Source organism: Toxotes jaculatrix, chromosome 16 (assembly GCF_017976425.1).
Source record: "Toxotes jaculatrix isolate fToxJac2 chromosome 16, fToxJac2.pri, whole genome shotgun sequence".
Classification (NCBI taxonomy): Eukaryota; Metazoa; Chordata; class Actinopteri; family Toxotidae; genus Toxotes; species Toxotes jaculatrix.
Genome location: NC_054409.1, coordinates 14,511,990 through 14,539,790, shown reverse-complemented (window position 1 = coordinate 14,539,790; position 27,801 = coordinate 14,511,990). Strand labels below are relative to the sequence as shown.

General features: G+C 37.9%; 3 protein-coding genes across 5 annotated transcripts in view; 1 reads left to right on the top strand and 2 right to left on the bottom strand.

Moving 5' to 3' along the window:
* Positions 1-216: 216 nt before the first annotated feature.
* LOC121195662 (liver-expressed antimicrobial peptide 2) lies at positions 217-1,794 on the bottom strand. Of its 2 annotated transcripts, XR_005895497.1 has the most exons (4): positions 1,691-1,794; positions 1,378-1,517; positions 920-1,010; positions 217-886 (listed from the first exon to the last, which is right to left on the bottom strand). XR_005895497.1 is itself a non-coding variant. In XM_041059263.1 (3 exons), the coding sequence occupies exons 1-3, from the start codon at positions 1,754-1,756 to the stop codon at positions 977-979; spliced, it is 240 nt and encodes a 79-aa protein (XP_040915197.1). In that variant the 5' UTR covers positions 1,757-1,794; the 3' UTR covers positions 217-976. The 2 variants fall into 2 exon arrangements, 1 of the variants encoding a protein (XP_040915197.1); XM_041059263.1 differs by having other exon boundaries at positions 217-1,010.
* A 1,169-nt stretch (positions 1,795-2,963) lies between these two features.
* On the bottom strand, positions 2,964-14,339 carry scarb2c (scavenger receptor class B, member 2c). Its single transcript, XM_041059239.1, has 12 exons — positions 14,093-14,339; positions 13,053-13,210; positions 11,412-11,556; positions 10,596-10,787; positions 10,275-10,366; positions 9,313-9,432; positions 8,337-8,515; positions 8,041-8,159; positions 6,383-6,456; positions 5,858-5,909; positions 5,312-5,464; positions 2,964-4,356 (listed from the first exon to the last, which is right to left on the bottom strand). Exons 1-12 carry the CDS (start codon positions 14,213-14,215, stop codon positions 4,318-4,320), a joined length of 1,446 nt encoding a protein of 481 aa, XP_040915173.1. The 5' UTR covers positions 14,216-14,339; the 3' UTR covers positions 2,964-4,317.
* Positions 14,340-17,343: 3,004 nt separating this feature from the next.
* The window catches only part of rai14 (retinoic acid induced 14), a 36,576-nt gene continuing 26,118 nt past the window's right edge, over positions 17,344-27,801 (top strand). For both annotated transcript variants that reach the window (XM_041059235.1, XM_041059234.1), the window contains exons 1-2: positions 17,344-17,620; positions 19,135-19,216. In XM_041059235.1, the coding sequence (XP_040915169.1) occupies positions 19,181-19,216 (36 nt within the window). In that variant the 5' untranslated portion in view covers positions 17,344-17,620; positions 19,135-19,180. The remainder of the gene's footprint in view (positions 17,621-19,134; positions 19,217-27,801) is intronic.

Here is a 27,801-nt window from a genome sequence, read left to right as displayed (position 1 = left end):
CATTCACCTTTTTACCAAGCAGCTCTGACATGAGACATAACATTTGTTATCTCCAAACCATTTGTAAGAGTATTCTCTCAATTCCCAACCCTATTACTCATTTAAGGTTAAAAGTGATCTTTGACACAGTAACTACGGTCAGTTTACCATCAGTATTCACACATGATATGCAAGATTTACATATATTTATTTGATATTCAACATTTTTTTTGGTATTTAATTATTTTTCACAAGAGCTTTTGATGGAAAAGCAACAATACAAAAATAACAGTTCTTCAAAATATGTAAAAACTCAGAGACAAAGCTTGTCCCTTTGTTACTGAGGACTCAAATATGAACACCAGCATGAGCACCAGCACTAGCATGACCTTAGATACAGTGGGGGTTTTTTTTTTCAGCAAAGTTTTTTCAAGTTATTCCACTGCATAAAAGAGAAGAAGGAAATGTGAGGAATATTTCAATTTGTTTTGACTGACAAACAAAATGTGGGCAATAAAATGTCTTAAAAAATATAAAGTATATTTGAAAATTGACATTGCTTACAATATGTACAAATAAATATATAATAAAAAAAAAGAACCAATAAACTCAGAGCACCTCACAAACTTTGAGTGAATATTTGTATTTTCTTATTAAAAGCATGTTCAGATGTATACAACCCGTTTCCTGTTCTGCCAGATTTTTAAAGAAATTAAATGCTAAAAGTCGATATCACTGTAGGTGGTGCCATTTTACTGCTCCTGTGAATCCAGATTTTCCAGCTCTGTTTTGCTGCAGTGCAGTGCCAGATCAAATTACTTAAAATGATAAACATCCAACACGTCTTCATTTCAAGCCAGAATATCAGAGCAATGATCTCGTGCAGGTTTAATTCTGAGACAGATCGCTTCGGTCCATAAGGCAGATTTGCCTTATGGACCGAAAATTTGTTTTGTAGACAGTCACCCTGATGGAGTTGTGTTTGTGTATTTCTTCATTAGGTGGAGCGCCAGAAAGAACAGATATTTTTCCTGTAAAGATAAGGAGCAGTTTTATTGCAGTGTCATTAGTTTCTGACTTTGTCCACTCCATGCAAAATGCACGTGGACACGTTCACACTCTATACAAATATGGAACAGGGATGTCACTGGACACGTGAAAATCAAGAAAATAAATATTATGTCTATCTAATATTATCTAGTTTCATATAAATGACAAAACATTTAAGAGATATGGATTTATTCATGTTAGAAGCCCTTAAGGCAGGATGTCAAATTTATCAGAAACACTATCTTGTGACTGTTGCCTGTGAATGTAGACTGGAAACATTTGAGTTTTCTAAATGTGCCAAATGTGTGATTACTTAGGCTTCAACACTTCTGGAAATTGCCCTTGTACCTGCAGTATTTTGTGCCACACTCCATGTGATCTCTGCAGCTGGCACCAACCGGCTTCATGCTGTTCCAACGCCACAGCAGTGATCGTTTGGTCCGCTGGATCAAACCATTCCAGTTTTCAGCCAGAGGCACTGAATTGACCTGTAAAAGACAAGTATAAGATCATTGAAGAGCTCATGATGACCTTTGGGACATACTGTGTGGTAATAAAATCAAACACTGTTACCTCATCAAAAATCAAAAGTCATAGTGTGCTCTATAAGCACGGAGGAGATCAAATAAACTCTATAGTAACACAAAGGTTATTAACTTACCTGAGTGGCACAGATCACAGACACGAAGAACAAAACCACAATGATTTTTCCCTGAAGAGTCCTCATGCTGGTTGTAGGACAAATTCAAGAGAGATGCTGTTCTGCAGTGGGGCTGGTGTGCTGACCCATGCCCCTTGTATTAAAGCTGTAACTGGGTTGGGGAGGAGTTACCCTCTAGTAGATATCAAAGATTAATTTGCCCAGTTTGCTACCTTAAAGGCTGAGGCTTGGCAGTGTTAATCACCTCAAGTCAAAGCGATGCAAACCTCTCTGTATAGTGGTACTTATCAGTTTTATAATGACAACCGAAGTCAAAGTTCATCTGCAGGGAGCCAAAGTATACACTTTAACCCAGCAATTGAGGACAATTCCACGTCGGAGGTGTCTGAGTGAAACCTTAAAGATGTGTCACGTTCTGTAGAAATTTACCTCCACCCAGTTCATCTGAGCTGCATTGTTTAGACTATAAAAAATGAAGGAAACCCATCTAAACACACGTAGAGTTTGAGAACTCATAGAATCAACCAGGTCCAAGAACTCTGGCAAGTGGAAGTGAATTAAGTTTTGCCAAAATGAAGTATAATTAGATGAGTATAAATGACCACTGGTTTGGAGTTGTATTGTAAGTAATGTAGGTTTCAGGTGTTGAGAAGGATCAAGGATCAAGGAATTTTATTGTCATACCAGGACATTTGCATGTTATGGTACGAAATTGGTACTCAGGTCCCAGTTTTAAGCCATAAACATTAGAGAAATATAAACAGAGCAGATATATATATATATATATATATATATATATATATATATATATATATATATATATATATATATATATATATATATATTTTTTTTTTTTTTTTTTTACACAGAGTAAAAATGCTACCTCTGGTTCTGCTGCGTTGATTTCGATACTTTGTTTTAACTGTACTTCTACGTAGGTCTGGCAATTCTATAGGTGTGCAATGTTAAAATTTCAGGGTAGTTGAGTCTCAACTGTAACTTCCCTTAAACAGTGGTAACAAAAATAAATTTACATATACAGCAGCTTTCTGGGAAGGTGTCTGCTATAATTATGCAAGTTTCAACAACAATTTCCAGCATCTTCAAACAATAAATTAGTCAGTTTGACCCCTGAAGTTAGTCATAAGGCAATTCATGCTTCATGTTGACCTCTATACAAAAAGGAAATAGCAATTTAAGTAAGGACACAGCACCTTATCAATTTATTTTGCAGTGTGTGATGGAGGAAATACAAACTCGCCTGCTGAGAACATGAAGCACACCAGGTTTATTGGACTTGTAGCAAATGACAAGACAATGTGCAAACTGTTAGATATGTGACCTATTAAGAGTTTGTAAACAGTGATTACATATTGATTTTACTATGTAGCAGTAGTAGTGTGAACAATTGTTATCTTTTACATATAAAACAAACTCCACAACAAAATTAAAACAAGACAGCCTGTCAGTGGTGTGTGTGAAACAGTGCTTAATCAAACTGCAAAAATGAGAACGGTATAATGACCTTCTGTGTAGTTATGGACAGAAAATCCATTACATTTTAGCCACGAGTGATCCAGACAGCTATAGCTCAATAAAACTTTAACCATACATAACACAGACCATCATTAGTGGTTAAGAACAAAAACGTTACCTTATGTTCTGGCAAAAAAATGATCAGTAGTGTCTCTGAGGCCGCTTATGCACTGATATTGGCATTATATGAGTATAAATTAAAGATCACACATTCATGCCAACGTTTTGGAATTATGGGAAACAATCATCAGACAACACATCCACAGCTGGCAAAAAAACTTCCCTTTATACTGCTACGGCTGAAGTTAAACTATATGGTTGTTGGTCCACATCATACTATTTTTACGTACTGTAGGTTACTGTGTTCCCACTGAAAGCTACATGGTTTTGAAATTAAGCTGATCCAGTTCGCTGTGGATTCAGAGCTCCAGACACCACAAGAAAGTGACAAGTCTAAACAAAAACATCAACTGAAATATTCTCTACACACCGACTCATTCGATATCAAAATGACATGAAAAGCATTTTTTGACCATGCTGTCAAAATGGCTACACAATACAAAAATGTGAAAGAGGAAAAACATTTCTCTTGCATCTCTTCTTTCTGCAACCTCAATTGTCTCACCAGACTGCTGTAAATCCGGAAGATTGGCCACTTCTCAAAAATCATGGTCAAGATCAAATAGTGGCACTTAAATTTTTGGATTAGTTCTGAGCTGACTCCGCAGAGGGTCCAACAATCAAAGTTAGATTTTGTAGGAGAGTTATTCTGTTCAGGTTCTAAATCACATATTTAGACATAAAAAGAAAAATATACTATTAGAATTAATAAAAAAAAAAAAAGAGGGGGGGATTTCATCATTACAATTGACTTGAGAGGAAGACCTTAGTCAAACCCTGTAACAAACAAGACAAAGATTTCACTTTGTCTCCTAATACCATTAGATTAAAGGTGCAATTCTAGTTAACAGCAGAATCTGTGAAACTGTTACTTAGAGGTTAATGGGAAAGAGCTGCAGATCCACTGAACCCTTGAAAAGTTGAATTATACTGCGAACATGGCAATCATCTTCTTATTCAGATCTTTGGTGCTATGATGACAGGAGGGGCTGTCGCTCAGCAGCAGTGCTCTGAAAAAGTGAAACCAGACACAAAACATGTCAACAAAATCTGATCCTTTCAATACTGTATTCTGCTGTGTTTTGTCCACCTCAGGCCGATCATGTTCCAGCTTCTCTCCTTGGAGACAGACAGGCTATACTTTGCAGCATCCGGCTGCATAAGCCTGTTAAAATTTATGTGTCTGAATATGAAATGTAACTTGGGTGCAGCAGTGAATGACTCTGAGTTCAGATACTGGGGTTGGAAAACAACACAGATTCACTATGCTCCAATGCTAGTAATCATGACTAGTAGCTTCTCATCTTTAAGAGTGCTAAGTCACTAATTATTGTGTGAGTAATTCTGTGAGTAACTTTATGACAGGGATACAGATACCAAGTTTGTGAGGGAAGGACCTCTTCTCTGTAGAGGAACTAAGTGAGATGTCCATAATCATCAGGGCTGGCACTCTCCCAAATGAACCTTTGTTCACTTCATCATATCAATAATTTAAGCTTATGAACTTTCTATTTTTGAACCATGAACTGAAGAATTTGGATCAAGAAGCTCAGACTGGACTCAGTACTTTTTTATACAACAAACAATAATAACATAAACTAAAGAACTTTCTTTGTCATTGTTAATTTGCCAAAGTAACATGATCTCTCTCTAAAATCAAAATTTATTCAGATTAAAATGACTTTTCTATATGATTACATACTATATGACCACAAAATAATTTAGTCAATTGACAGATTAACCAACAACAATTCTAATAATCAATTAATCATTACAGTTTAATCAAGCAGAGATGGCAAATATTCATGTGTCAAGTTTCCAAATATGAAGCTTTGGTGTTTTTCTGTGTTTTACATAATTTTATATTGAATATCTTTGGGTTTTGACCTTGTGATGGGCATTTTTTTTTTTAGTTGCTGCTCTAATGGTGTCACAAACTCATTAATGTCCATTTCAAATGCTCACCTCAGGGACCTTCTGTCGACACATCAAGAACATGAAGACTCCTCCTAGAACAATGCCTAGACCAATCAGCATAAACGGAATGTTCCCCACCACGTTCTTCTCGACGGTGATCACCTGCAGCTTCCCGACGGACGCGTCGTCAATGACGACACTCTGAAGAGATGGCAAGAGAAACTCATTTCATGTTTCTGATGTAAGAGAGCCAAGTTTAGTCTTCAAAATCCAAAATTCATACACCCGAATCACCTAAATAAATTTATGATAACCCACCCCAAAAAAGAGGAGGATTCACACCCCATAACTTAGATATTTAAATGATGTGGATTCAATAATCAGTAGTGGTGAAATTTCACAATTTCACACTCATTTCTTAATCAAATTAAAATCATTATGACCTTTCTTTGCCTCCATACTTTATGCTCTACTTGGAAACCATTCTTATCGAAACATTTTATTGCCAGATCTACACAGTGTGTTATCAAACTGAACAGCCGCTAATTCCAGGCTACATTTAACAAAAAATTGTGCGTGTGTGTGTGTTTGTACCTCATTTAGGTAAACCACAGGAAAGACCACTGTCCTAACATTTCCTGTTTGACTGAAAGAAATGAAATGTAATTATTCACAATGTTTTAAAATATGTTGCCATAATGTTTTGTCATAATTAATTTGATGTTCTTATGAGTAAATGAATACATGGCAAAGAGATATTCAGAAAACAAAATGCTCCTGGGCTTGTAGTTTGGTGTGTACATACACAGTGTAGTGTACATTTAGTTTTTCTACATTTGATAACATGTACATCTGTTTGTCAGTCTGTACTCAAGATTACCTTGCTGTTTGTTCTTTTAGATGCCAAGTAGATGCACAACAAGTGAGCTGGGACTGTCCAAAAGTCCATTCATAACGATGATGGTGGCATAATTGCTTTACAGTTATCTTAGTGGCAACCCTACTCAGACTTAGGTAGTGATACAGCCATTACAGCTTCTTTTAAGGCCAATGTGGTGATGGGGGTTTTTATGATTAAAAGGAGCAGTAACATACTGATCAAGCCAATGAACTGATTACCTGAAAGTGGGTATTTTCTCTACATACACGTTGACCTGCATCCTCTTTGCTGCTCGCAGAAGGAATCCCGTTAGCTGCAAAAACAGAATTAAACCAGAAACACATGGTTTAAGAGGAACTCAACAATGCTGACAACTATACTCAGACTGCTGGTGTATGAACAGTTCTGCCTCATCATAACATATTCAGCCCTAATACCAAGACACTACGTGTTATGTTCAAGATCTTTATGCTGCAAAACGTTTCTGCAAATGTATTTTATCACACCAACTTATACACATTTTTGTGGCTGCCGTAACAGTGATGTATGTGATGTAGGTGGTCCAGGTGAAAATCACAGTCCTGATGTTTTCAGTCAAGGTGGTTTGCTCTACCCATCAAAATGTTCAGGGCATCACAACCCAGTATTTATGACAGGAGTCAAAGGACTTTGATCAGTCTCCATAATCTCATGAAGTGGCACAGTGAAGATTACAGCTTAGAAAAAAGGATAAACAGACAAAACAGTAGCTTGTTTACTGGGTTCAAAGATTCCTTTTTAACTCATGATGCTACCATCTTACACACTGGTGTACAAGAAGTGAACGGGAATTTGTTCGAAACACTTGCGTGTTGGGTTATGCATTATGTCTGCACTTTAATTTTTTTTTTAACAATAACCATTTAACTGAAATGTTCCACCAGCTTTGACATTCCAACTAAATAACACATTTCAAAATGTGTCAATGCAAACTTCAAAAAACATACTGCCATGAAAAAAAGGAGCTAAAAAAAATCTTCACAAAAAACAAGCGCAGTATGGCTGCCAAAGAAACACAAACAGAAGTCTGTCTCATAATAAAACCTCAACTTGTTTATGATTGCACAAAAAATTATGTCTTTACAGTCTGTCTGCACTCTTGCAGCTTTCAAAGTGGTGTCATATTCAGGACCAATGAAATAAACTCCCATTTGTACAACCATTACGAAACATCCTTTGATGGCTTATCTATTAGAGCATACTTATACAGCACGTCTTTCATTGTTTTTGAGTATATGTTTTGAGTATATGTGTCAAATGTTGGATGGATTCTAATGTTCTCTAATGTTGACAGGTGGTGCAAAATACCACCACAGACACAAAACACTGCAAGAAAAAAAAGGTATGTGATGCATCACAGAATTTGAAACTGTATCTGTGTCATAAATTTACTACATTTGGAGTTGATAAGATTTAGATTTGCAAAGGTGCTTTTCATGTATTAACTGGATTAAAATTCTTCTAATTCCATAGTGGTGAGCAGATATCCAGGTGTTTTTTCAGTCTGATTTTCTTTATCACAAACAGGCTCAATCAAGTTATTATTACACGATAAGAGCTGTTAGAGCTTATCTTTGGTGACAGCTTCGTACCAAGACACTTGTTTTAATTTTTAACCACTGTTTAAATAAGTGGCTTGCAGTTACAAAACTGAGACAGTTCGCCATCTAGTGGTTAACATGAATGCAGTAGTCACTGTACCAGGTTTTACACCACAGATTTCAAATCAGTTTTCTATAAATTTTTGTACAGTAAAAAATGTAAAACGGGTTTAAAACATGAGCCTAAAAAGTACAGAAAGACTTAGAACAACATGTTCACGAAAGACTTATTTAAGTTAGTAAGTTGTAATTCCTACCGGGTTGATATCGATAGTAGTCTCGTGCTGCTCCTTGTTGGGCTTCATGCCAAATACATCCTGAGCAAATCTCTCATCTGCCTGGTAGAAGTGTGGTGGGGACATTATGATGGGAGCTCCTAAACACATGAAAGATTTGGGAAGAATAACATTATGACAACAGTCCTGAAGAAAACCACAAGACTGCATTTCACTTATGATGAAACAGCTTTCTAAAGAGCATTTGCGTATATGACACAATGAAACATTAATCTGTTTTTTTTTCATGGAAACTAGCTGCTTATTGCTGTTCCCACCTTGTTTACATGGGCTGACATTTAGCAAGCCAGAGCCCAGGCAATTTCCAGGAGGGACACAGAAGCCTGCGTTTGATGGGTTCACGGTCAGATTGGCAAACACCTCACTGGGGGGAACGAAGCGATACCCAGGGATCCCCTTCACTGTCACATCCTCCTCATACAAAGCGTACAGAGACCTTGGAAATAGAGTCAGATGCTGGTTAACTTTTGCAGGCACAAGTTACTTCCAGAAAGCTGAAGGTGCAACAAAAGAGAGAAGGTTTGCATTTATTTTGTACATGAGCTCTGTTGTAAGCTGATTTACTGATAACCTCCATGGCACAAACAGGTTTTTAAAAGTTTGTGTTAACATTTTTCTGCCTTATAAACCATAAATCTGTCTTTTCACAACCTCAGCAAGAGTTATTTGATGTGCATATTCTGCACTCTCGGTTCCGATGTATGGACAGTCAAAGAGACCTGATATTAGCTGCTTTAAGTAGCTCTAAATAGGCATCAACATTAACAGTGACCTAATTTAAGAGGCTAACACTAACCAGCCATGCAACCAGCCAAGATAAATAGGTGCTCTTAATCCAATATCCAGAACTGAATAATGCAGGGGGAAAGGCTTAGGAAGACATTCTTAGACTGACTGAGGGGAAGCTGTTTTATTAGCCAGCTCATGTCAGGAGGATGTGTGATACCAGAAAAATAATGGTTAGAAAAAAGGAAGCAAAAAACCCACACCTAACCTCACTGTCACGTTACCCACTGAAATGCTGTCAACATAAGCGCATTTAATACTCAGCTGAGCTCAGTCACCAAAAAAAATGAATGCAAAAGTTCAACATAATGTCCAAAACTGTAGTGACACATTCCTTCATCTGAACATAAACTGCAAAGATAAATAGATGTAATGATTTGGTGCTTGCCGAGCAACACTTGTGAACATGCGGGATTTAGTCTGTAAAACATTTTGCTGTCCACTCACCGGCACAGGTCAGAGGAAAACATGTAGAGCGTCTCATTCTTGGTGATGACTGGATGGAAAGATGCTCCGTTGGTTCCATTAATCATATTGCACTCATCAGATGACCACCAATTCAGCGAGCTGTGTGCAAGCACAACAATTTTTATGCAAATGTTTTTGTTTACATCAGTGCGTCATTTATATATTTAAAAATCTAGGAGTTTCAGACACTTAACACTGCCCAGCACTCAAGCAGTTCATCACTCTTCCTTTGTCAACTTGATTAAAGGATTGCAAACCAATTTGTCAGGCAAGAAATATGATTTTTAAATGTTTTAAATAATGTGGCCTGAAAATGTTTTTAGGTCAGGAGAAGCTTGGCTAAAGCTGCTGCTGCTTTTGCTGAACAGCAGTCCTTTGTATGTTAAAGGAACAGTACAACATTTTGGCCTTTGTGCTGAGCCAAGAGAGTGGTATTGATCTCGCTAGAAGTGCTAGTTAGCTAGCAAGTCAAACATGGATGATTATCATTATACCTGACTGATAGAGACAACAGAAGAGAGATAGAGATGAAAGAAAAAAATCTGCAAGCACAGAAAAAGAAAAAATAAGCTCTGAAAAGAGACAGAGTCTTTGAGTGACTTTGTTTGTTTTCTCTTTCACAGATAACCAAGTGAGATAGTTGCTTTAACTGACTGATGAGCCTGAACAATAATTGCCTTAATCATTGTAAAGACAGGCCCAGAAACACTGTGACATTATAACTGTGATAAGACAATGGCATAGAAAATTGACAGGAAACTCACTTTGTGCTCCCTTAATCTCATCAAACAAGATGAAACAAGCCTCATATTCCTGTCTGATACAATCAACTGCTAGACATTCATTTAAATTCCATGTAGTCAATCCTTCTCACTGATTGGATTTACAGAGTGATAAGTAATTCTATTATTTTGTGCTGAAGGTGAGTGGAGAACAATTACCTTTTGCCGTTCCATGTATCCACTCGAGCAAAGTCCTTGTAGTTTTGCTGGCCAGTGAAGAACACATAGTCACCATCGTTGGAAGCATTGTTCTGACAAAAAAAAAAAAAGGATTATTTCAACAAACAGCTCTCACAGGCAAAAACCAAAACAACCACATGGTCCCACGAGGGTCTTTACAATTAAACAGAAATTCTTTCTTTTGTGTGATTTTAATAAATGTCTGTGCGACTACCTGATATCTTTTGTACCACTTTATGAATATGAACTCTGCTGTCTGAGCTATGTAAACAATTGCGTATTGAAGCACTTAAATGAGACCTTATAGAAGAGTCCGAAAACATCATCCAGCTCAGGTTTTACAGTTTGGAGGGCTTTGAGCAGGGAATCTTCATATCCCCACAGCAGCTCTCCCACTGTGCGGGTGGTGAACAGGCCTTCATCTGTGGACTTCATGTAGGAGGAGATCAGACTGGCCACAAATGACTCGTCCTTGAATTTCTCCATTACCGTCTACCAGAAGGGAGGAAGAAGAGGGGTCTAGTTAAAGACAACCTGTTTTGTAAAGTGCTAAATTGCATAAGTTCCATAAAAAACACCAGGTAATGAATAATTTATATGAGGAACATATAAAAAAAACCCATAGGGGAGTTCACATGACACTAGCATATTACAACAGAACATACTATCATTCTGTGTAACTGTAAAAGGAAATCACATCCACAAAGAATAAGATAATTAGATATAGTAAAAAAACAAAAAAAAAATTGGACCACAAGTCCTAAACTGTGGAGTTTAAGATTAAACTGTTTCACCTCAGTGTCAAGTTAGTTTAATTTAGCTTTTTAGTGGACACAAAGTGTGCGGCTAAAGGTCAAGGATTTACTGCATATTATTAGTTAATCCAAAGAATGAAATATTTATTGTTTTTAAAGTAATATTACCCATTGTAGTTATTCTAATCTTCCCATATCTTAAAAATATTACCAAACTCGTAAAATATTACTACAACACAATTTCCTTGTTGGTGTGTTTCTACCCAATAAAATAAATAAATAACATTAGAGAATAAAACTACTGTGACTCAATATTGTATTATCAAACAACACCAGTAAATCATTGATTTCTTTGGCTCACCATGGCAGGGATGTTGACCGTCCTGATGAGGTCACTCTCTGGACCTCGGGACATGTTACGCTGAAATATGTAGGTTTTAGTGTTGACAGCGGATACTTTAGTGCCATTATCCAGGAAATTCACTTGCTCCATAGGCCGGTACTCCCTGTATAGAAATATATGAGAATCAGCTGGGTTAAGGTGGAAACGGGTTACTCAACATGAGTAAGATACTTGTTACCATGCTGCAGCCACATACAGGTTTGTCCAGGATGATTTTATGCCTCTATCTTTCCATATACAGTATCAATCTCCCGAAGTCCTGTGTGCATTACTAAACACAACTTTATATTAGCAAAATAGAATACATGAAATTAGGATGGTAATATTTTTCCTTCATGTGCTGCCTTTCCATGGCCAAGAATCTCACATTTATTATTCCCACAATATCTGCACCTCAGACCACAGAAAAAAGACTACTGTTAAATAATTATAGATGTATACTGAAATTCATAATGAATATCTGACTTAAATACAACATGATGAATAGCAGAAGAGCTTTCTTTGAGGTTAAATTCCTTCCTGTCTGAATTTCATGTGACCATCTAAAACCCACATCTATGCACAACAGTGACAGCTTCTGTGATGAAATTACTGACAACAGAAATTTGGTGAAAGTTTTGAACAAGAAAGTAAGTGTAATAGCGGCCTTTTATCAAAAATTATTCAAACTGCTCAGTTTAACTTATTCGGTGAACATTTATTAGATTAGAACATTTATGACTGGTTGAGTTTCCTGTATAAATGAAAAGAAGTTCAGTGCCAAACAACATATAGATGTTTTAAAAAACATCTCAGCTAAAGTAAGATATCTACTAAAGCTGGGTTCACAAGATAATATGAACTTCAGGATTCTGCAAGTATGGACTGGATGAGTAAGCAAGTCAGAGGGCTATTATAAGCCACAATAATGCTGAATTGACACAGTGAAATGCTTTTTTGGCAGAAAATACAGAAGGAAAAAAAGGAATATGTTCAACTGTTGTAATGTTCAATTCCTATTTCAAACAAAGGTACTCTGTCTGTCAGGGCTGAGAGAAGAGGCAAACCCGCCATTTCAAGCTAGCCAGAAGCAGGACTGCACTATTATCTTCACTATTATCTGCCTCTGCAAACTATCACTGTTGCTTCTAAAAAGACGATAACTAAGTAATGGCAGAAGCACATGGTTTTGAAATTATATTATTTTGTCAACTATTCACAGTAGGTGCTGCCTTACCAAAATATGAGACAAAAGCATTAAATATCAAAGTGAAAGCCTGGACAAAAACACATTCAAACATTTTATGGACTGTCCTGTGTATATTTGGGTACTTTCTTTCCTCTTTGTGGCTAAGTTGATCTAATCATCACTTTTTTGTCACCTTTCAAACTGGAGGGATGACAAACTCTGTTTCCATTTATCCTTTTTCTTTTTACTTATGTGAATTTGGCTTCTTCTGTTACTTTTTGTTCACGCTTAGGAGGAGGCATCTTGAGTACAATGGTTTTTGTTTGCACTCCTCTAGGACTGAGTGGCTTGTCTTTTCACTGTGACACCTCCACTTTGGCTTTATTGAATAGAGAACCAAAACTGAGGTATTTCTCCTATTCCACTTTCACCTGTATGTATATGGTCCAATCTCCACCACAGCGGGCCTCTCGCCATCCAACACCTCGAGGGGATTGGTCACATTAAAGAAGTAAAACTGCATGTAGATCGGTGCTGGTGGATTCTCCCACGCTTCAAATGCCTCTGACCCATTCTTCAAAACTATTTCCTATGGGGGACAAAGATCAGTGTTCACTTGTCTTGCACAGTTGAGAAAGATGTGTGACTTCATACCGATTACCTTCTGATGACTAAGGTGTCCTCACATCATATGACAAACACCACTGTGGCACAGATCTGCTGCGAGTGGTGGGTTAAGTGTCATGATATGCCATTTACATCACATTAAAGTAGGCCAAATGGGGTGAGGTTATCACAGAGCACGAACAGAAAGCATCTAATAACTGAGAGAAAAACAATAGCAAATAGCCAAGTGATGCTTATTTGAATATGTAAAACTATGCAAAGAGTTAATGGTAATCATATAAATGCTAGTGACATACAAAATTTAGAAACACTTCAATATAATGTTGTTTATACATGTCCGTCAACAACTACATGCCTTAAACAAACACTGTAAGTACTTTACCAATATCTAAATAAACGTACAACTACATTGCGTACAACTACATTGCGTACAACTACATTAGTGCGTTATAAACAATTTTTAGTTGGTTTAAGACTAAATGTTTGTATAGTGCTGGTTAATGCTATACAGGGGGCGTTGAAGTGTTGCAAACATGTTGTCTATTACAATATTGGCAGCAGTTGCCACCACATACATAGCTTCGTGAGTCGTCTGAAATTAAATTTCCAAACATGAGTCATTTGTAAAACATTAAGCTACTTAAGTAATGTGAACAGCCACAAAGCTGCTCAGCGACATTTTTCAAAATGAAACTATCAGCGTTTAAAACAGTGGCTTTGTTGTTGTCAAGCTAAGTAAGCTAACATTAGCTGTCCCCCAAAATGTCTAATATTAGCTTTCTGAGCTACTGTTTAACGTTAACGCCCGTCATAAAACGTTGGCCTGAAAAACAACGATGCTTACCTTTTCAACCATCGACTGCACAAAATGTGGAAACACGTTAGACAAGACCAAAGAAATGCCCGTGATCAAAAACAGCAAAGAAAAAACTCCGACGCTGTAAATGCAACATGATTTCAGCAGCATGATGAGACAGCAGGCTGATCACTAACAGCTACAGCTTTCAACAAGCTTTCACTGACATTAGCCACTGTGTGTGTGTGAGGGCTGCGTTTGTTTTGATATCCCTAGAACTTGCTCGGCCGTGCAAAGCCAACACATCCGGAATGAAATGTTTCACTAACACCACTTCCGCTTTCTTCGACATCTCACGGCTCCTTGGAGCATGAAGCCGCGACGAACCTGTTACATCAATGTATTTAAAATAGCCCATGTTAAGTTATGTAATGTTGAAATGTGACGATGCTCCACCAGCCATTTGGTAGTGGACAAAATAACCCTTTTCCACATTAACTGGTTGTTAAAGCCAAAACGTTGGGAAATGTCTATCTTGCACATGAACGCTCTTTGTTTTAATCATATGACAGGAACATCACTCGTTAATAAATCTCAGCCACAACCTTTTTATGGACCATTTTGTTTCAAGAATAGGCTAAAAACCATTTGCTTACAAATACTTTAGTGTGGATAAACATTCTATTTGATTATATTGTGTATAAGATCATGTTTTTGTTTATCTCATATTTCATTTATTTGTCGACGTGCTGAAGTAATAATTAAATTCTGGAGGCAACAAACAAGACATGAAGATAAATAAATAATTTACTAAAATTACATCAATTTATATCTCTTACATATGACAATACTTGCCAAGTTTGAATGTTTTCATAACCATATCAGATTATGCTCTGTTTACACTTAGGCAACCAGAGCATAACCATATCAGATTATGCTTTGGCTGCCTAAATGTAAAAAAAGCAGAGAGCAGAGCAGAGCAGATAATATTGTATTTTGGTGTAGTCCAGTTTTCATTTTGTCACAGCTGGCTTGTGGTTTGATTAACTGCAAATTTGTTTGTATACATCACTCAAGCAGAATAACAACTCAGAGGTCCCCCAGGTGGGCCCTGCATTCTTACCTGTCTTGTCTATGTGTTTTGTATAGGAATCCCCAACAGTGTTTAACAAAATTAGGTCAGGCAGGGTGTCATTTGCAGGGGCCCACAGCTCATTTTTGCACCAGTGCCGCCTTAGAAGGTAAATACTGGTGCCCCCCGACTGAGCAAAAATTTGTGGGGAATTTTTGACATTTTTGTGTGGAGATACATTTTAGTTACTTTTAGAAGAACATTTACCTACTATTTAATATACATTACATCATTCAAAAGATACAATGTAGTAAACCCATCCTCCACTAGATGTCCCTGTCTTAATGCTTACTGAGACTTTGTGCCACTATCTACATGCTTTGGTGCTATAAACTGGAGTCAAAGTACTTGTTGAGTCAAAATTTGATATAAAAGGGGCCACACCTTGCCTAAGCTGAATAAACTATGAGCAGTCATCTATCATTTTCCTGATTGTTTACACAGAAATTACAAAATTATATGTTTTGAAAAACACAGCTCCTCTTTTAGGAAGTATTTTGACATCTGTCAGGTCAGTGTTTGTATTAGACCACAATAAACTGTATATGAATGATTTGTGCTCAAGGGAGTGAAAAGTGGTTGATTTATTCAACAGACGTAGCTGTGTAGCAAAAATGAGAATGTTTGCTTTGAATGAATAGTTTCGGTTTATGACACACAGACACTGAGGTAGCCTACGTTACATTATCTCAGCATACCAAATGGCGTCAGAATTACAGCCTTAGAGCTCAGACACGTCCTTACCTGCATTAATAAGTTTCACTACAGTACTGTTGCAACATAGGCCCATAACAATGTGACTTGTCTGACTAGCAGAGTTTCTCAATTTTACAGATAATAAACACTGATACACATCGATTTTACACATGAAGACCAGGCCTCAAATTACTTGGAGGATAACACAGCCTGTAGCTAATTAATGTCTTCTGTGGATCTGAAGCAGCTTTGTCAAGCCTGAGTTGCATTATGGGAAATGTAGGATCCAGCTTTCTGGGAGCTTGACCCACTTAGGGACTAAAAATTAGGATCTCGCAACCCCTGCTCCTTTTTAATTACTATGTTTCTTGGAAGTCCACCAGCTTTATGGGAGCACAATACAAAATTTCTGGTCTCCCTTCAAGCAAATACACACTGCCTAGAAAGTTTAGAAGTTAAGGGGGTATTGCAATATTCTACTTTATTGTCACTATACTATACTTTCTATTTTTTGTTTCACTTCATTAATCTTATTTATTTTAGAAACATTCTTCTCTTGTGAACACACTCTATGTGCAATTTTCTTCTTTTCTTCATTTTCAATTTCCCCACAGGGATTAATAACGTTTTTCTGATTCTGATTCTGATTCTGATCAATCTATACAAAATGATGCAATGCAGCATGACATCTCTGACTCATGTTTAATATTTATGAAGCTTTAAATGTCTTTCTGTGAGTTTTTTGTTCAACTATATATTTATTGCTAGTTGCAGTTCAGTGTAATAAAGACATTTAATGGTTTGGCATAGGCATATGTGATTTCATGGAAGGGATACTGAGCGAGCCAACCAGACAGGCACAGGCCCAGAGGCCCAAAAGGTCAAGGGGGTTCGCCGTCAAAAGGTCTGTTAGAGGTGACTGTTAACACCTCTTGCAGGTAAGTCAATCAAAAGACCACTAAGAGACTCCCAATAATGATGAAGAGACTCAAAACGACCACAAAGAGACACAAAACAACAACAAAAGGACTCAAAGCAACTACAAAAGGACTCTAAAAGGACAAACCAACCACAGTGGCAAAAACCTATAAAGAGGCTCAAACAAATCTGTGCCCATTGTTTCATAATCAGTCCATGGTGATATTGGAGCTACTTCTATGTAGAACTTCGCTGCATGAAACAGCCATTTTTGGGGGGGAGGGTGAGGGGGCGTGGGATGGGGTAGGGGGCATGGGAGTGCAGTAGTGTGGTCAAAAATAATACGCTGTGGTGAATTAACATAAAGTCATGTCTATAAAAGAGTGGGTATGTTTCTATCCTGCTCTGGTTTTTCATGTTCTAGCTGTGTGAGTGCGGTTTTGTGGGAAATAACCCTTTAACCAGAACATGAATGGGCCACAATGGAGAACACAAGAGGGCTCGGTCGCCGCGGTCACGAGAGCACTGGGAGCGTGACGTCACTTTCCTCAACCGGGCAACAGCCGTTGAGTTGAGTCCTGAGCGAGCGACAGGCAGGAGCCCGTGAACAGCTCAACTTTTAATGTATGCGAGCCGAGTCGGGCCAGTGTGTGTAGCTACGGGCGCACTGTTTTCGTCCGCTTTATGCATCCTCCTGCTCGGCTTAGCTTAACAACGGCTCGCTGTTTTCTCACCGGTTCGGTAGCTAATCTGGTTTTGGCACAAAAAGCGGCTGTGTGTCAGTCTCTTTTATGTGTCCAGCCCTCCTACGACTCCCAACACATAACCGGGTAAGAGTGTCCTGTAATTTCATATCATGCTTAAGATGTCGTTGGTCGAAATGATGGCTCAGACATTTTTCTTTACAAAAGCCTCGTAACTAACTGTTTGTAAGCCCGGGTCGGTAAATTAAACAAGGAGCTCCGGTGCTGTCCTGGGGCGCAGTTACAATGCGTTCAGTCTGATATTCAAGTGTTCTGTGTACACCGATGCACGACGCGCGCGTTTGATACTTTTTGTGTTGAACGAGTTGCAGCTTCTGTCTCGTTTATTCACGTATCCATGCACCATTTCCATCGTTTGAAGCGCTGTATGAAAATATGCACAGGTAACTGCATGGTCAACTGTGGACTGAGCTGTTTGCTGGTGGCAGAAAGTGGTCATTAGCAGACTTAATTCGTGCTTTAACAGAAGGCTTGACAGTGGATTCAGTGGTGAAGTTTGTTGTGTTACAGTTGCTTTTGAGCCTTCACGTCGTATATTTCTTCATTTGCATCTGATATCTATAGAGATCTTCGCAGTCCATACTACCGCTTCTTGATTGTGGTTTTGAGCTTGCAAAGTTTTGTCATTGATTGGCTGCTGATATTTTTCAGCAGAAAAAAAATATTAGTTTTATGAATGTGGTATGCAAATGAGTTAATCTGAATGGCTTGAATTTTGCCACAAGCGCCCAGACATTGCTGTCCTTGGTGCACCCACTTACTGCACAAAACACCCCTCACTACAACATTAGTATCTGTCCAGTCAAAAGTCCACTAACTTGTACTTTGTGTATGCAAACCTTTATAAATACAATATATATATATATAATATATATATATAATAGATATATTATCCCTTTAGGATCTTAAATTGCCTACCTACATGGTTTTTTCAGTTGAAATACAAGCAGACACAGAGGACCCTGGACATAACAGTAATGAAGTAAGTAGCCTAATTTTGGCTGAAACACTCAACAGGATATTTTGGGGGCAAATCACTGACAAGGTCATTCCAGGCATGAAAAAGTGAGGTAGTTAAGCTGGAAAAATACAGTCATCAGAAACCCCCAAAGGTTTTGTGGTGATTTGAAACATCCCTATGGGAAACAGTATAAAGCTGGATACCATTTCCAGCAACAGGTTTAAATTAGAGTTGCATGTTTTATACAGTTCCATTCACAAAATTGTTCCTTGTAGAAGAATAAGTACTGTAACTGTAAAAGTTCACCTTATTTGATATAGCTTGAATGTAGAGTGATGTGATCAAATTCATCATGAAAATGTATTACACATTCTATAAACAGCACATTTCTGTTTTTATCAGGAAAATGTTGATTTACTCAGGCAGTAGCCAACTGCCACAATAAATTCCTGATGCTTTACTGCACATTTACACCTCTTACTGACTGTAACTTGAGTGGATATCATGTCTCAAAATACCTCATAAATCAAGTTTAGTCTTTTCAGAAACGCTAAATCGCATTTGAAAAGGGAGCAAACATCATTGGTGCTGAGTTTATACATATGTTTTTTCTCCACAGCCTTGACTGAGTGATTGAGTGAGTGACTGCATGGACCGGACTGAACATGAAGAGCCTTAAAGCCAAGTTTAGAAAAACTGATGTAAGTACTGGAACATATGTTCATGGCTGTGTAAAGTGTGTGCACATGCAACCCTGTGTACACGTTTATGTCTGCATGGCTGAGTCAGTGTCTGTGTATGTATGGCTTGAACAGTTGCAGATGATTTATGATTGAGTTTCTCAACCTTGGGGTCAGCAGCACCCGGTGGCTTGTTGACTTTTTGCTATTTGTTTAAAAAAAAATAGTTTTGAAAAAAGAAAATAAATACATATTAATGATAATGCCTGTGTAATCTATCCAGAGCTCCCGCTATGCTCTTGTAAACATAAAAAGCATGCTGTGCCGTGTTTCACATGTCAGCTCTGTGTGGGTGTCATGAGAATTTTAGGACCTAAAAATGGAGTCATGAGGTTGAAAGACCATGATTTGAGTCTTTAGCAATATGACAGACTTTTATACTGGCAGAGAACACAAAAACCACACACTTTTCATGTTGAGTAACTTTGGAAGGTTTTTTTTTTTTTTTTATTAATCCAACAAAGACCACAAATATATTCAGATACTCTGACTCTGCACTGCTCCAAATGAGGATTTGATCCTTCTGACTATGAATCAGTCTTTAGGGAGGAATTTCTCCATATTGGTTCAGTCATTCATTCCGTCACAGTCTAAGATACTCTACACTCACAGGAAGTGAGGCGTCTCCACAGCATCTGACTCAGCTGTTGTCACAGTGACTGTAATCACATAGAGTCAAACGCCAGACAGGAAAAGTCTGGAGGCTTGCTGAATGAATGGGATAAGTTTTAGGGGATAGAGGGAGTGTCACAAGAAGGGAAGTCGGGAAATGGAGTCAAAAAAGTTAACCAAATGAGACGTTTGGTTTATGTAGACAGTTTCCATGAGATTAAGAGTGTGTGGTGGGGCAGGATGGTGAGCTCTGGTTAAATGGCATGCTCTGTTGAGAGAGAGATTGTCCCACAGAGGAAGAATTAGGTGGAGTACATCCCTGCTTTTACTCAGTTATAGCCACAACATACTGCAAGACATAACTACAGCATGGATTATTGTGTAGAGAGCAAGATGTCTGCTAGTGGAGAGCAAATCAAATCCACCGAAGACTTTCAAACATTCAAATGTACAGTTAATACAGTTTATAAGGAATACACAAGCATATACATAAAACATTTATGAATAGTAAAAAATAAAAGCAGTTATATTTCCTGTTGTCTGATTTAACAACCGGCAACTTTGCATAGGCCTACATCCAAATATTAGTAAATGATTATAAATTCAGTCAGCTATGTAGGGGAATACAATAGAGTCCATTGTTCTCAAAAATTTTGAGTCCAGGTTTGGGCTGGAAGGTCACAATAGTTCTTCCTCAGTGAGTAAAATGCATGCTGACTGTCTCACCTTTACCAGGTGCTCTCCAGTCAAAACCTGGATTGTTACTGTAAGAGACGTAAATTGTTTGAGATCGATTCTTCAGCAGTGAAATGCTTGTCCTCTCTAAAATAGCCAGATGTAGGCGGGTTGAGAGAAGAAAGAGAAGAGCGGTGGATGTGAATGTTGCTTAGAAACATGACTCAAGCCATTTGCAGTCATGCATGCCTTTGCAGACCTCACTCCCACATACATTGTCGCAGTTTGCTTGGCTTTTTCAGAATTTTTCCATTTGTCTTTTAATTGTAATAAATAGCAGTTTTCATATGTGTGCAATAATATGGTACTGTGTGGAAAAGGAAACCGTACTGCATTGTTGTGCTGTATGTGCATTTCATGTTTCATGCAAAGCCCTGCCCATTATCCAAATCAATAATACACCCTCTGTGTATGTATGTCATGTTGTGTGTATTGATTGTGTTCTACAATCAGAAAACTGTATTTCTGTCCTGCTGCATTCTGAAAAAGTATGTCTGACCAACTATTTTGAGATTACAGATAAAAATATTTTCTCTTGGGCAGTTTTGTAAAATACAGTACCATCATACCCTCTTTCCAGTACACATTCATTTGTATGCAGTGGAAACAGTGCCACTATTATATTGTATACTTAGTGATTAAAGTTAATGGTCATGATTAAGATATGCAAAAGAAAAACGGTTTCACAAGCCAGGATGTTTATCCTTTGAGCCAATAGTCATTCCATTGCTTTTTATAGAAAACCTGAACGACCATAATAGAAAGAAAATATCTTTTTTGTTCTATTTTAGGCGGCATGTGTCAGTGACAGATTACTCAGGAATGTTTCCCCCAAAACCAGTCCTTCATTTTTTAACAAAATAAGAGAAACTTAATGCCCTCGTAAATAGCTTTTTTTAATGAAGTCAAGACATTTCCAGATAATGTGTAATGGAATACGTGTTTTAGTGTCAAATCTTTACTAAACGCCTCCCTTTGAGGATTGTCCTGCAGCACAGTGAGCTGAATGCATTTGGCAGCCAAGCCTTTACTCAAACAGCTCTACAACATGAGGCCTAAAGAAAGTAGAAATTTGAAAAAATGGACTGAAGGAGAGAACAGAATGTGTTTTTACTGTAATGTAATACAGGTAATATATTGGTAGAGATGTACATTTTCAAATGAATGGATGGATTATAATTTAAATGTACACAAGCCAGAAAGACCACAACATAGTGCAAACATACATCTGCAATACACTTTGCGTTCTTGATCCAAAAGACGTTGCATGTAAAAACAGACATTTTGACACAGATCAGGAAAAGCACAGGTCTGACTAATAACATTAACATTGTCGCCGTTCTATGTAAATGTCTCCGTAAGCCATATCGATAAGCGATCAATACCCTGGAACTAACAAATCTAGACAGAATGCAGCCGTTATTAATGTTACTAATTACACCTGTACTTTTCCTGCTCCGACGCTCTGTGATTAACAAAACCTACACCTAAAACATAAGCACTCATTGGTTTCATTTCATCTGTTTAATGCCACCTAGCCCACACAGGGGTTATTACATTAAAGGACTGCACAGACCCACAGAGCTCACAGCTTTAAATTCTATATGACATCATGAATTTTCCAAACATGAGAAATATTTAATGCTGAGCAGGCATTATGTAATAATTTATGCACAAGACAGTCTTCCATTTTATGCAGTGGTGTAGCCATAAATGATATCTTTGGGTCTAAATATTAAACTCAATGGCATGCACACTGTGCCATTGTGCTGGTTCTGGTATTTCTTGTACTGTAAGGGATAGTGTAGGCAGTAGGCTGCAATCAGTGTGCTTCGAAATAAAACTAAAATCTGCCGGTGATGTTACTTAAAGCTGTGTTTTAATGACCTAACATATCCAACCCTTAAATAAGTCAATATTTGGCATTCTCCACCAAGGCTTTGCTAACTGGATGTTATCTACTAATTAAGTATAACAGAACACCGACCTTCCTTCCCACATTACATTTGGGGAATTCTTTTAATTATTTTTTGACCTACCAGCATATTTAATTGTTGGAAAATATGTTTGGTCACAGAAATACGATGCAAACTATCTAAAAGTCTACAGTCAGACAGACTCAGCAGAACGTGTCACCAGGTTAAGTAGATCGGCTTTCTCAAATGCCACACTGTGAATGCACTCTGAGGCTAAGTAGTGTGAAAACGCCGCCTACACTAAAGGTGCTCGTGCATTTCCAACCTCGATATTAAACAGTGTTAATGCTCCACAAAAGATTAACTGAGAACACAACTGAATGTGTGATTTTTCTCACAGATTACACAGCAGTGCTAATAACAGTATTTCTTCTACACTGGGATCATCGTGGCTGTGTTGTGGTCTGACTTTTTCCACATTAAATTTGTCCACCAAAATTCTCTGCACGCCAGGGAGAAACACCACTGTGGCTTTATCAAACTCTTGAGAGCAGGTGTGTAGTTATGCAAGGTCAAAGTGAATCAGAGGAATTCTTCTGTGTGTGTCCATGTATGTAAGTGTTCTGAAATATTTGCTGGTCTGTGTAAGACTCTGTGTCTGTGTTTGAGTGCTGTTTCTCTTTGTCTGTTTCTGCCTGAATATGTCTTTGGAATACATCATTGACATTTTGGGATTCGTTTGTGGATCATTTCAGCTAAGCCTGTTTGGCCAAACAGTATAATGAGTGAGTTTCTGTGTGTGTGTATGTGAGCAGTGTTTAAGACAAGCAGACGGTGTAATCTGGTTTCTGGGAATGGGTTTGGCAAACAGCCACACAGAGACTTAAAGGCATTTTGCCTCAGCCATGTCTGAACAGTCAGCTGTCAGAAGTGGTTTTCCTGTGACCTGCACAGATAATATTGATTTTGTTATGTTCTTTGTACTTTGTACTTGTTGTGTTCAACTTCGACCTCATTAATTTAATTTAGATTCAATTCAATCAGTTTCTTTCAACTTTCATTTGAGACATAACATTTGTAAAATAAAGCCTTTGTAAAATAAGGTGATGTAAGAATGTAAATGATACTGTATTGTATCAGTTGATGAATAACTGGTTCTGCCCCAGTAATTTTACTAATATACTTTTAATTAAATTAAGTCTGGGTTCGACAGTAGTTCGATTGGTATTCAAATATGTGGGGGCCAACAGCACAATCTGGATTAATGTTTCATTAGATTTAGATTTAGTTGGAATAAGACCAAGATTTAGTATAGTTCAGTATCACTACGTTAGGGTATTGTTTGAAAATGTTGTATAGTATTGGAAATACCATTTGAATTTTGGTACTGATACCAAAATTGCACTTTTCTTGATACCTCAAATTGAGAAACATAAACATGTTTTTCTACAAACCCTTGATCTCAAATGTGAAATATTGTGTATGCACAAACATTTGTCCAGGAGCTTTGCCTTAAAATACAGCATAAAATTGTGCTGACCAATTTGACTACAAATCCAAATAAACTCTTAGTTCCAGCTTTTGATACTTGATAATTTACAATATTTAATGCTGAGAACACATTTTTATTTGAGTCTTAAGTAGTACACTGTAATACTTTATATACTCTAAACTAGATCAAACGCCATTCTGTAATATGGAAAACATTACTATTTTTCTTGAGGGTTTCTTGAAACAAACTTAATTCTAGACAGGTCGTATAATTACAGAAATCTTAATTAAATCTCATGGTGTGCCTCGACCCTCTGAGACCACAACAACTCAGTCCCTGCTGTGTGAACAGAGCTGCTCTAAATTAGTTAATTTGCTTAGACTATTATCTTACCCTCAGCCCCTTACTACCATCCCCCAAGCACATTACTTAGTGGCTGTGCTGTTGTGCACATACATGCACACACGTACTCACACCTACCCAGTCTTTGTTGGTTATTATCTGTGTATTCTATTGTTGACAGTGGTTCTGGTATTAAATCCTTCACATGGCCCTTCATACTGTCACACTACTTAAACCTGCTCCCCCAGCTGCTAGACTAAGCGGGATTACTCAAGGCTTTCACATAGACCAGTATCCAGCATATGCAGACACACACACACACACACACACACACACACACACACACACACACACACACACACACACACACACACACACACACACACACACACACACACACACCTTATCATCCATTCTGTGCCTAATTGATGTGTGGATTATGCTGTCTTCTCTTACTCTACACAGCTGTTTCATGGCTTCATTTCATCCAAGCTACATAACACTGGAGACTAAACTGCATGTTTACTGCGTATTGTATTTTTGACACCTTTTGACAAATATTGGAAGAACAAAGTCCTTCTTATCTGGAGTTAGGAAATGTGTCTGCTGGAGCAGCACTGCAAAGAAACTCACATGCCGATCATCTGAAAACATTTCTAAAAAAATACCTTGTGCATGGTTTGGTTGACATTAAGCCATAATATTCCCTTGGCTTCTTAGTACATAAAGGAATATATAGCCATTAGAGAAAAATGTTTCACCCTACTTTTTCCATAAAAGTTGAAACATAGCTCAGCCACGATAAAAAAAATTGTTATATGGTAACCTAATAATGAGGCAGTCCTTCAATTATAGGTTTCTTTTTAACTGAAGCACAGGCTGAAGTATCTCCATTTGGCTCTGTGTGATTTGGCCCAGGCTGACTTGGTTTGGCATGGAAAGGTTTTTTCTGGCTTGGTGTAGTGAAAGGGTATTAGTACTGGGAGTGACAGTAAAACCTCAGGGACTGCCCAACATTAATCTGGTAGAGAGGAGGTGGAGGAAGGGTGTGCCCTTCTGTCTATGTGTTGACCCTCATCAGCAGGAGATAGTTCAGGAGTCCAACTATGACCTTGTTCACACTTATTACATACAGTAAATTCAGATTGTATCCAGATCCAGCTGAGAGAAAATGAAGTGTCAACACTGATGTAAAAACATGTATGCATGCAATGCGAAGAAGGAAAAATAAAGGTGATAGGCGTTCACAACGACACACAGTTTGATTCAATCATGATTATCAGGAGAATGAGTGACCCACCCACCAATCACATGCAAGTCAAGCCCTGGCTTAAGTTTCCCCTGATGCACTCATTCAATGGCATGAACAGAAACAGAGCTGAAATGACTAGTTAATTACAAAAAAAAAATTACAAACAGTATCTTGTGCCAGCTTCTCAGATGTAAATATTTGCTGCTTTTCTTTGTTCTGTGACAATTTAAACTGAATATCCTTGGGCTTTGAGTTATTGATTAAACAAAACATGTTTGAAGATGTCACTGTGGGCTTTAAGAAACTGTAAAGAAAAATGGCATTTTTCACATTTTATAAGCCAAACATTTAATGAGAAAATAACTGGCATATTATTTAGTTAGTGAAATCATAGTTAGTTGCAGCCTTCAACAGAAATTGAAACTACTCCAATTTTCTATTTTTAATTAAAAACTTATAAGGTAGAAAATACTCAAAACACATGCAGTATCTTAATTTTAAAGTGTTTAGTGGTAACCTGTAGTCATCTCAGTAGTGTGTGATATTACATGATCACTAATTGATGCTTTTTGATTCCTCAGCTTCTCATCTGCTCCATGAGACACTTTCAAAGGTATCAGAACAGTCCTTGTCATTTGTACAGTATGTCAATCTTGACATAAGGTGGATCAGTCAATCAGAAAGTAAAGTCATCTAGCTTAATGTTATTTTATGTTCACTTCATGGAACTGGTTAGATAGTCTTATGATGAAAAGCCCTTTCACTGTATTTGTTCTTAGTCTACTTGCTTACAGTAGCTTATGTAGTGTGCAGATGTCCAGTCCACCTCTGCTACTCTAAATTAGTTGCCACAGTTAGTTAGGTCTTGATTGCATCATTGTGTTCGTAATCCTAATGTTTCACCCTTCATCTTGACCACATGGCCTTCTCCAAGAATGTAAAAAAAATACAGGCTTGAAATCGTTTAAATTAATCCAAGTCAGGGCAAAGGAAAATGGCTTAGGGTCTGTTTAAACATGGATCCAATTAAAGCAGGAACTGCCCATGGGATCTGTTTATTCCTCATTGCCTGTGTACATGAACTACAGACATACAGCCAGGAAACCTGCTCGTCAGCAAATACACAAAGCACTGAGCGTGATAAAGGGAGGCGGGTGTGATCCTTGTGTCTGTGCATGTGTTTGCATGCTCATTTATGTGTGGGTGTGTTTTTGTGCATGGGCTTGTTTGTTGTCTGCTGTGGGTGTGAGGACACTGGTGATGATGCAAGGCACTTGTCTCCAGTTTTGTGTGTACGTTTGTGTATTTCTATGTTTGTGTTCTAATGCAGCATGACTCACTAGACGTCTGTTGACATGTTTCAGAACTACATGTAGATGAAGTAATGGTTTAAGACGCAACTCATCACTGATAATGATGGCGGCACCACAAAGACTGACAGGGGCAGATAAGGTGGATGATGAAAATTCAGCTGAAAGGTCAAGGGAAGGGGAGAGGAGCTGTAAAGAATAATGAAAGAAGAGAGACACAAATAAAGAAATAATGAGCAACAAGAACTGGGTAAAGGAAGAGATTATTAAAAGACTAAGATAAAGGAGGAGGGATTGGGGATGATGAGGGAGAAAGCTAGCCAGAGAGAAATCCTGTTTGAGTAAGGAGGGCAGTCAGGCTCCCTACTCCCAGTTAGGTTCAGACGGGTTGTTTAGTTTGGCCTGCTCCGAACAACTGGAACAATATTCATGCTTGGAGATGGATGGATGGAGGGAGGGTTAGACTCAGTTCACCTGAAAAAACTATGAGAACTTTCCTTCAGAAGAGACTTTTGGCATTGCCCTGCTTGATTTGCTGCTTTACTTCCGAGAACTGTTTTCACTTGCAAATGTTTGCGAGATGTGTTTTTAGTTCTGTCTAATGATTTAAGTGATGAAAGTGACAGACATTGATATGGATTTAAAGTTGAGTAGCCAGACGAACACGGTTTCCTTTTTCACGTTTGTTGCACAAAATCTTGTTCTTGGAGCTCAACACAATAGTCAGTGAGTCTGTGTTACTTATATTTTTACTCTACTTTGACTCTTTGTATACTGACTGAAGTCTGTGTGCATCTGTGTGTGTGTGTCAGTGTATTTTAACTGCCTGCCCTATCCTGACTGAAGTGAGCAATACAGTATATTTTTTGCCCTACTCCACTGACTTT